At 41.0% G+C, this 11092-nt stretch overlaps 1 protein-coding gene across 3 annotated transcripts in view; it reads left to right on the top strand.

Annotated features, from left to right (window-relative positions):
* Window positions 1–1480: 1480 nt before the first annotated feature.
* The window catches only part of efna3b (ephrin-A3b), a 106267-nt gene continuing 96655 nt past the window's right edge, over window positions 1481–11092 (top strand). For 2 of the 3 annotated variants that reach the window (XM_041792798.1, XM_041792799.1), the window contains exon 1: window positions 2171–2277. Coding sequence is in view for 1 of the 3 variants with exons in the window: in XM_041792797.1 (XP_041648731.1) it covers window positions 2168–2277 (110 nt within the window). In the remaining 2 variants the exon portion in view is untranslated. Of the gene's footprint in view, window positions 1836–2056; window positions 2278–11092 lie in introns of those variants that run through there. The other variant, XM_041792797.1, reaches the window with a different exon arrangement.

The raw sequence follows: 11092 nt of genomic DNA, 5'->3' as shown, positions 1-11092 counted from the left end.
TCATAAAATATGTGTTTTTGCTTTCTGGGTGAACCAACATTTTTAGGCCAGAAAGAGGGGAGTGTGATTTATTTTTCACACGCACATGCATATATCTTGGGATGCATATTTAATTGAACCAGCTGTTTGACTGAGCGGCTGTGATACTACACGATACAGTGCAGAGATAAACAATGATACAACATGGAGAAAGTGAAGAGCAACGATAGACAGAGGCGCAGGGAGAGGAGGCACAAGAGGAGTGCTCATTAAAAAGTTGCATGCCTGCTGTAACAGAGGAGACAGGTAGACCACCAGAGACAAAGTTAACAAAAGACGGAGGCAAAATAGCAGAGCCGGGTTTCAGGGATTGCAGAGGGGAGAAAGTTTGGAATGGAAACGAGAGGATGAGGAGAAGGAGGCGAGGGAAGAGAGGGAGACGGACAGATAGAGAGGGGATTAAATGGACTGCTCATGAGAGGAGAGGACGGACTGGAGAAGACAGAGGGATTCCCCAATGGCAGCTCATCTCTCTCTCTTTCTTGCTCTCCTTCTCCCTATTTCCCTCCTTTTTTCTCCCAATAAATCATTCTGACTTCTCCTTAACCAACTCATTCCCAGCAGGCAGCAAGAAAACTGTAACAATCTCTCTCCTATCTGCTATCACTCTTTTTTTTCCCTCACTCCCTCCTCTCCTGTCTTCTCTTTCAAACACACACCTTGGATGCACAGTTTGTGGCTGCGAGGTGACTGAGGGGGGCAAATTACAGAGCTTTTAACCATGTGTCTGGGTTTTGAAATATATGAGCCACACTGGCTGGAATGAAAAATAACTCTAGCTTAATTGCTTTAGGTTTAAAATAAAGTTTATAGGATTAATTATAATAAAATAATCTACTTAAGAGATTTCCATAACTTTGATTAGCCTCCAGGACATGAAGGGGAACATGCCTCACACAGTGTGATATACAGCTTGTATTTCCTTTAAGGTGAGGATTACATGAAGGGGCATGCGCATGCATGTGCTGTGAGGATGTGCTGCAGCTTTAAGAGGATTGTGCATGATTTTAGTGTAGTATTAGCCTGACTTACAGTGTCTGTGGTGGTTGTAATGGGAAATATATTGTGTTTGCGCGAGTCTTTTTACCTTTTGTCATAAAAATGCAAAAGTGTGCGTGCATGTGTGGCTGGGGGAGGAGGGGGAGAGGGGTATAACGTTGAAAAATAGACTGCAGATGGTGGCTGCAGACGTATCTGACAAAAGGGGGGACTCAAAGCTTTCTACTTTTACACCAGGAGAGGAGGAGGAGGAGGTCGAATAGTCGACGAGGGGGAGAGAGAGAAAAAAAAAACTTGAAGTCGCACTGATGCTTGATGTGCTGCGATTCAGCCACGATATTGGAGGAATGCGCTTTTGTCGCTCGCAGGGGGTGGAGTTAGAAAGTGAACGAGTGCTGCCTACCAAACAGAGAGAGGAGGAGAAGGAGGAGAGGAAGAGAGAGGAGAGAGACGGCTGGGCAGGCTGCTCACCGTAAGCGATGCTCCACAGATAGAGTCGTGGAAGAACTCATGAAACTGGCAGGTTGAATTGTTGCAGCGGTTGTTGAGCTTTGCATTCGCCGGACCCTTTGGAGGAGCAAAAACTGCATCAGTTCAAGAACAGTTAAAAAGGAAGGGGACTTGTTTTATATGTGTTATTTCTTCTTTTTTACCATTAATTTCCTCCCGTTGAGGCTGAAAACTACTCTTACCCAGCGGAGAGGACCCTTTCTTGTCCGGAGGTAGACAGACCCTAAGCTTGGACCCGATACCTACCTCTCCCACTCCTCTGGCGGGCTCACGCGCAGCAGTTCCCGGTGAGGACCAGGACTCCCAGAAAGCCCCCTGTTTGAATCCCCAGGATTTGAGGGGGAGGGAAAAGGGGAGGGTGAGGGGGTTTATGACGGGGGAAGCAGGGACCACAGTAACTTAACACCACAATAGTTTTACGACACTTATTAACCACAGGGTCTTTGAACGTGTATATTGTTTTCTATGCTAGCTTGAAGCTTTTGTTTCCTCCACTCTGTCATGTTAGGCATTTGCTGGGATGTTTGAGTCGCGTTGTTTGGTGGGGTGAAGGGACCGAGAGAGTGGCCGGAGAGAGAAAGACCCCCGAGGGACGGAGGCCGAGAGAGGAGCCGGGAGCATGGCTCTGGTGGTGCTGTCTCTCTGGGCGCTAACGAGTCTCACCTGGGCGGACCTGAGCCAGGTGTCAGCCAACAGGCATTCGGTGTACTGGAACAGCTCCAACATACAGTAAGACCCCCCCTCACCTCATTATGTATCAATGCGCGAGCGTGGTTGCCTTTTCCTTTGATCTCTCCATTCTCCACCTGGGAATGAAATGTCCCTTTTCCCTCAGCCTTGACTGTCAGGTTCACACCTACTCCATGCAGCTCGAGTTTATCGTATTTATGTTGTTTCTTTAAAGAGGTAAGGCATCATTTAGAGCCTAGAGAAGTATTTTAAAAGGCCTCTCGCGTTTCTCCGTGGGGTAAAGCTATTTTTGAGTCTGCCCTGTCAGACCCCTGCTGTGCAGTCAAGGTGGCTTCAAACCATCTTTTCAACACCCTCACTTGCACAGCTAGCTAGACATATTTAGTTCCTGTACCTCAGTCCAATCTGTGCATTTCACTACATACAACTACCTCCCTCTTTCCCCTTCTCCTACCATTATCTATTCTCAGTGAATGAATAGAAAGACATGGACAAGAGAATTACATGTGATTCCTCATCTTCCTCCCCTCTCTCTCTGTCATGTAACTCTTCCCTTTCAGTCTTTCCCTGTCTTCCCCTCTATCTGGTTCAATTAGGAGCACTTCTTCATCCTGACCCCATTGTGTTGTAGCAGTGTCACTATTCAATCTCTCCTTCGCGCTCCCTCTCTCAGGCTTGCTCTCGCCTTCTATCCCTCTCTAACCCTCTTTCTTGTTTACACTCAGTCCGTTGGCCTTTTTGTTATCCTCTTAATCCCTTGCTTCTCACCCTTATCTTGATTCAAGTGAAAAAGCCTTTTTTTTCCCTCTTTTCCTTTTTTTTCAAAGCTGTCTTTTTAATACTGTCCTCATAAGTCCATGGCTCTGCTGCTGCTGGATCCTTAAGAGTGGAGTGTCAGTCTGCAGCAGCACATTGTAGGCTTATCTCTCCTCTTACAAGGCATTGTGAAATCCCCTAAAATATACTTTATTAGCTCTGTTTCAGCAGGCCGTAATTTGTGCATCATATATACATTTGCTAAATTCACATGCATTGTCATTTCGGACCAGAATCAAACAAAAATCACCAGTTTTTATCCGAAGAACAGAACTGACAAGAATATTTACTGATTTTTTAAACGTTTTAAGCAATGCAGCAAGTCTTGCCATTTGTTAGAATGTAATATATATAAGAAATGTTAAGAAAATACCCAGCGATCAACCCAAATCGTAAATCTACGAGGCACCCAACAGCGCATGACACATACCTTCCTTTTTTTGTCCTCCCTATATTGCAGTGAATTCCGAGTGTAAGCTACAATTTGGTCCTTGAAACACTTTGGTTTGTGGTATTTACATCCTCAGTAGAATTTATTAGTCCCTTAAGATGTGCAGTCTGATATAAAGCGACTTGGATTTTACGACTTCACTTATTAAAGACGTAAATAATCCGAAAAAGCTGGAAAAATTACTGTTGTCTGTGCAGGAGGAGGATCAATAATTCTGTGATCCCACAACAACTCCTGGCCAGGGATTTTAGTGTACATTGTGAAATAAAACTATAAAAGGAAAGCGAATTTATGCCTCACAACAGAATAACTAAACATGATGTAAAGTAATTTAAGCGAGAACATGAGGTTATTGGATGTCGTATAATACTATAAACAATATTACTTTTCTAGAAATAATCTCGAGAAACTCATATTGTGAGCACGGTTTAACTAATGCATTTTAGATGATTTCTTTTTCTACAAGTTTTACTTTTGAGCACTTATTTTCAATTTCTGCACTTTCTGCTCCGTGATAATTCAATAATGAATGCAAATGGAATTCCACCTTCGGTTTTGATATCACAGACAGAAGTTGATTTAGATAAAATGTGGAGAAAACGCTTGAAGGCATGAAGGAGAAGGGAAGAGTTGAACCCATGCCCCTCGGTTCATTAGCCCGACACGGCATGAGCAGAGTTAACCTTGTAGAAAAAAAAACATATGCTTAATGAAGCTATTTATCGGCTGCGTTTTCTCAGTGTGAAGTTCAAAAAGCTGCTGTTAGTTTTCAGACGCAGCAGTGGGAGGACTATAGCAGACTGAGGCAGGCTAACCTCTAACCCGACTGTCCTGGACCTCAGTGCTGCTGCAGAGCCCCGCAGCCTCTTCCTTTCTCTTCACACGTTCACTGCCAATATTTCTTTTTTTTTTGTGATCCCAGCGGCAGAATATTCTTAGCCCCTGCAGTATGAGTCTTAGTGTGTGTGTCTTTTATAAAAGACTGTGGTTAATTAAAGAACACTGCATCTCAGTGGACCTGCTTCATCCCTGATCTTCCCTCTCTCTCTTTCTTTCTCTCCTTTCTCGTTGCACACAGACACAATGACAATGTATGAGCTGTGAGAGGGGATAACTTTTTCATTCAGCCTTCTTATTGAATTAGGAGACAAAGAGGGCCATGGACAGTAGCTCACAAAAGACAGATACACTCCAGGATAACCTGTCTAATCTACTCTTTTATACACTTCTCCAAGACGGATCCCATTTCTGCCATTTATTGTAATCTCTGCCCTCAACACCACAAAATTCGACATTAGTAGGGTTGGCTGGCGCGTTGCTAGCCGTTGGCGATCATCGTCTCTGGAGTTTCTTTAACTCGCAGTGCTGTGTGGAGGTTTTGGAGGCCAATAATAAGCTGTAGTGGAGCTGTCAGTGTGAGTGGTAAACACATTGTAAAGCCTCGGGACCCTGCAGTTTCTCAACCAGCTTCTGACCCCGAGCCACTCATCAACAACAAGAGACAGGCTCAAACCGTTACCATGGATTAACTGCTTCCAACACAAGCACATGATTCCTGGCTTATAACGCTACATGTGCTGGCACATCCATCTATGAATATATGGGTACACGCACACGCCTCTTGTGTACTTTTTTAACTCACAGAAGATGGATCATGTCCTGTGTTCGTGTGCACAAAGGCTGCTGCCATCGCCTATCAGTCACTTGTCACTGATATCCCTGGGCATGAATGTGTGTATAATAGATGTGTGTTAGAACTAGTGTACAGTATTTGTGTATTTGCCCTGTTACAGATGTCTCTGCGCGTTGATGGGTGACCGAAACAAAAACAAATCCATCAGTCCGTTAAATCACACATTATCTTCCACCACCTGGCAATTAACCACCGCTGTGAGTGTGTGCGTTTGCGCAGGAGTGTGTACTTGCGTGTATGTGTATGCATGTAATCTAATAACGCAGCAGTTAACTGGTTTGCATAATGGATATCCGCTGATATCTCTTAATTTATCAGTTGTAATTTTTCCAAGCGATTATGCTCGGCATAAACAAACCTAACATAACCATTTCTAGGCAGTACCTCTGCATGTGTGTTTGCATTTATTTGTGTGTGTGAAGCAATGACATTGCCACCTCAATGCATGCCACTGGAATGAAGCGAGCTATCGCAAGCAGATTCTCACTCCTCATATAAATGCACATGCGTACGTGTGGTAATCGATGCTGAGGTGGAACTTGTTTCATATTCATCCGGCTCATCAGAGTGTGCAGCGACACGTCACGCCGGGTGAGAGAGAAATAATGCAAGAATGTGAGGAAAGAGAGAGAGTGACAGTGAGAGAGAAATACATTGATAAAGGAGAGAAAAGGGGGTCAGGAATACAGATGGGTGTTCTTAGGGCTGCTTAGTTATGGCAAAAATCATAATCAGAATTATTTTGATTTATATGAGATCATGATTTTTAAAAACAATTACTCATTGATTTTACATCTACATTATATGCATTTTTGAAACTCTAAATGCTCTTAAAATAAAAAAAATGAATATAATTAAGTGAAACAATATTGATCTGTAAAGTAATGATTTACCATAAAAATGAATACAGAATAATTACATTCATTGCCTTAGTATCCCAACAAACATAGAAACATAAACCACATAAAACCTATGGACAAAACAGTGTAACAGCATGTGGCGCAGTAATAGTTTCATCCTCTTTTCATGACTGTGTGTAGGGCAGAACGTTTTTGAAAATAACAGGTGATTTTTTTTTTTTACATTACGATTTAATATGTGATTATTACAAGTTCCTCATGTTGTGTATTTTCAACAAATACAGGTAAACAGCAAATAGGGCTGAGTGATTTAGAAAAAAAGCCATACGAACCATTGTGTTGAAGGGAATGGTCATTATTACCTCAGTATTTAGCTTGCTTCCTTTCATGTAGGGGTGCGCGATAATACGATCTCTGATCATGAACAAATACAACATATTGGTGATCTTGCTAAAGTTGTTTTATTGTAGAATCGGCTCTATTACTTCTAGTCCTATGCACTGTCATCCCCCCCTCTTCTGCTTCCTGACAGCAGTGATTTATGGCTGGAAATGAAACTGAAACTTAAGAGTTAAGATTTTTAACTGGTCTATATGGAGCTGTGTCGTGGTTTTCTAAACAGACAGTGTGCAAAAAACAAACATTTAGTCCCACATTCTGCACAAAGTTTGCAAACTTTTTTTGGATGAGCTTAAAAGACAGCATCCTAAACGTCTGCCGAGGTTCAAACGGAAGAGTTTAACCACACCGCAGCGACCCCTTTATAATAGGAAATCAAAATTACATTTAAATAACATGCAGTCACTACTTTACTGCACAACCACATGTCTCAGAAACTGATCATATTGTGGGTTATGTTTCTATTTACTTATTTTGTCTTGCCTATAAACAAGGCTGAAGTAATGTCACAAGAAGTTGCATATGGAAATACCTGTGCAAAACAGTTTTAGGAATTCAGTTCATTGTCCACATGCTTTAAAATGAATATTACTGTTTTTAAACATGTCTGATCAGGACTAAATTAGATTTAAAGACACAAAAAATGGCAAACAAATCATAACTTTAAAGTGGTGCAAAAAAATCAGAAATTGGTTCCATAAAATAGAACAGAATGCAGGAAAATGATGTTTGGTCCTTGAATATTCTGGAAGAAGACCTCGAGCCTCAAGACCCCCTTACCTGATGATGCCAACTTTGAAATGGCAAATTTAAAAATATTTCATGTATTGATCAACAGGCCATTGCAGATGAATAGAAAATGTGACTTTTAAACACAGTATATGTGCATCTAAAAAAATATATGGAATACGTTTGTTTTTTTTATGGCCATTAACTTACAAATTTGTCTTGGAAATGGAATGAAAAAAATCATGATGAAACTGAGATTGTGATATGGCCATTAAAAAACATGAACTGATATTTTTTCATATTGCCCACCCCTATTCTCATTACCCAGGTTTAGAATGAAAATAAACAATCCTTGAAGAATAAACGTAACAAAAGGCAGTAGGACGTTTTGCACCCTTTTCAAAAAAAAAAAAAACAGATGCTTGAATGTTAAGAATAAGAAAAAAAGAAATGGAGCAGCTGTAGGAGAAAAGTAAACAGTGTAGGAGAAGGGGTTGATCGGGAGTTAGATTTAGGGATTTTGCAAGTGTCACAGAAGGAATCCACATATTTTGAAATGTCACAGAGGAGGAAAGATTCTGAGTTTTTCAAGTTTATGGTTAAATAGGACTCCTCTGATCCAGCAATCAAGTTACTGAGGGCGAGCTAGCGTCCTGTCAAGCAGGATCAGCCACCAAACTAACAAAGTAGTGAAGGCAAGAGCTTGTTTCACCGCAACAGAGCGGTTGGTATAGGGGGAGGAGTAACCTGCTTATAAGCTTTACTCAATGTATCGAAAAAACTTTTCCCCATAAAGGTGTAAACTTAGGGACAGACATATGGCAGTGATTGGCAGGGGTTAGTTTACATCCATTACAGGCATCATTTCTGGCTAGTATTGTGTTAGTATTATGTAGTCGAGGACTTCGCATTGAATAAGACCGCTGCAAGCACAAATGGAGGATGACTGAACCAGGTAGGGCTAAACATTCACCTTTTTATGGTGCCTTTTCAATCTATAACAAGTTCCTTTATCTATGGTTAACTTCATGTTGTAATTCTGGTTTATTATAAATCAAGGCTGTATCACAACAGGAAGTCAGTTTGGATAGTTTTAAGACATCAGAAAATTTCAAATTACAAAAAAGAAGTTTTCTATGCAATATAGAGGAATTATAAAATGCGATAAAAGCTGTGATTAATCATGATTAAATACAGAAATTCAGAGATAAACTGTAATTAAGGATTTTAATTGTTTGACAGCCCTAATTCTAACGGAACAGTGGGAGGATGGTCATCAAAGTAATGGTATAACACACGGACGGTGCTCTGATCCACACAGACGGAGTCTGTGTTTGTGTGTCAGAGAGATGGAATGAGAAACACGCAGACGAGAGGATTAAGCAGACCAATCAACCACCCCCTCGACAGCAGCACAAACCTATCTGTCTCCCAGCCCCACTTAGGACAACAACATTTACATTTATGAATATGAGCACAATGGAGTGTATTACTCACTCACTATCACAGGACACACGGTGTCTGTGCATGTGCATTTGTGTGTGTGTAAACCCATCCCCATCCATCATTGATGTTTGCCTTTTTGTATGCTAGCTACCACTGCCACGTGTGTTTGCGTACATGCAAATGCTCAGAAGAGTCATGGAGATACAGCGATCAGACCGTTTATTAGCAGTGAATCATACGGCCACATTGTGAACAGGTGAATGCATGCTGGCCTGTGGGTGTGAGAGTGTGTGTGGCATGCAGACGCTTGCACAGAGATGTCATTAATTAAAAGCAATAGGGAACACCTGTGTGATGGATGACTTCTGCTTGCATAATAAGATCCTCTCTCTTTCTCTGTCTTCTTATGTGGGTGCATTTTTCTGATTGGATGGCTATTGTCTGCAAGCAATAAGGGACAAGAACAAGAGAGCCGAAGAAAAAGAAATGAATTATTTTCTCGTCCTCTGTGTTTTTTTCTCCCCTTGAGAATGAGCTAGATTTCAGGAGAGCGCACCCACCTCTCTCTCTCCTCTACCTCTCATCCTCCAGTTGCCTGATGGGAAGACACTCTTGGGGAGGTGATATTTTTGGAGCTATGTAGTTTAACGAGAATATTGTGAGACTCAGTCAAATTAACTTGGACCGAATCTTTCCAGTGCTCCAGCTCTCTTTCAGCTCTGGTTTTCCTTCACATCACCTCACCTCACCTCTTCTCACCGAGGGCTTCTTTTTCTTTTCTGGTTCCTGTTCTACTTTGAGGTTTTTTTGTCCAAAGCCGGCTCAAACATGACTACTCAGTGATCTTTTAAATTAACACACTTACACATTAAACACTCAGAGAAATACATGCTTTAAATATAGAGCACACTGGGTTATCCTGTCATGTATTAACCGGCTCTTCATTTCCTCAAATGCTGTCTGGCTGACATGATGGATTTACTGAAAACATGGCTGTGAAAATGGAGTATTGATGTTCATCATCGGAGCTTGCTTAGTCTTGGATTGGAGGCAAAGGAAGCATATTCTTGTGGATTTAAGGGATGTAGTTTGCTATTAGAGTCAGACAAAGACTGATCCAACCTGACACAGGTTTACATGACTGGCTAGGTATAGCATTGATTAAAAGTGGTGTGGTGTGTTTGTTTTGTTAAACCATATATTCAGTAACGCGTCAAAGTCTGTAATATTTATTACTAAGTGTGTGAAAGCATATGGCTGCTGCAGAAGAAAATGCGTGGCTGCTTGGTTCATTTGAGGACATGGACGTTTACAGTTATAAAACTGTTGGGAAGTGAATCATGGGTTTCTCTGAGAAATAAATAAGAGACAAGTACAGGGACCAGCCAAGGATGTCCCCAAATGACATCATGAGGGGAAAATCTGAGAACGGCTTGCTTCAGCACACACTATCTGAAAGGTGGAGAGAGAGCGACGGAGAGAATGGGTTTTTCTGACTGCTGGGAGGATTGTGGACAGGCCAGGGGCACAGATTTTTCTTAGAAAAGCCTGAAAAGGTGTGTTTTACATAATATGTGACCTTTAAATAAATTTTAGAAAAACCATGATATTGATACTTGGCTTGATTCCATGAAAACAACAGCAACAAAGAAAGAGTAATATTGGGTAATTTGTTGCGTCGAAGCCTGCATCATGTTCATCAAATATAAGGTATATGCCAATAAATACATTCAATGACTATGATGTGCATTTTGAAAGCAATTATTCAAGAGTAAATAGATGGCATCAAAATGGAGTTTCATAGTCCCTGTGAAGGACTCGTGGCACTAAAATGTCTTCAAATCAAGCAAATTATAAGAGGACAGTGAGGAATTTGTTGATTAGTGTGTGATGAAGTGACATGCAGTAAATAGAAATATATGATATGAGGCAGAAGAATATATATTGCACCAATACTGGCCATATATTTTTATGTGCTTCACTGGGCCTTGAGACACGCTGCAATATTTAGACCTGTAGAGTTTAAAGTTATGATGCTGTTCTAAGCGGTGATAGGCAAGTGCTGTTGAATATCTTGGTATTTACAGTATATCTCAGATTGGGTATGTCCTGCAGTTCTCTAGCTGTGTTAGTTACTCTAAAATGTTTTGTTCACTTGCTTTTATTATTTTAAACTAAAGGTTTAAAAAGGTTCATGCCTTCGATAAACTTGCCAGTGTATTTTAGAAAGTTGAAATAGACAGTGCCCACCCTTTTACTCAGGGCAGCTCAGAGGTTAAAATATGACTTTTAAACTTTTTGGTGCTTTTTCCCTCAGTGTTCATTTGTTGATAGGGATGCAGGATTTTTACTGATATCTAAAATTTCTAAACTAATTTCAGTTCATACTGTTACTCATACGTATATACACACCTTTATTAATGTAAAAAACACCAAGTGTCCCCAGGTCAAAGAGAGTCT

The sequence above is a fragment of the Cheilinus undulatus genome, linkage group 8 (genome assembly GCF_018320785.1).
Source record: "Cheilinus undulatus linkage group 8, ASM1832078v1, whole genome shotgun sequence".
Taxonomy (NCBI): Eukaryota; Metazoa; Chordata; class Actinopteri; order Labriformes; family Labridae; genus Cheilinus; species Cheilinus undulatus.
This window is presented reverse-complemented; position numbering and strand designations above follow the sequence as displayed.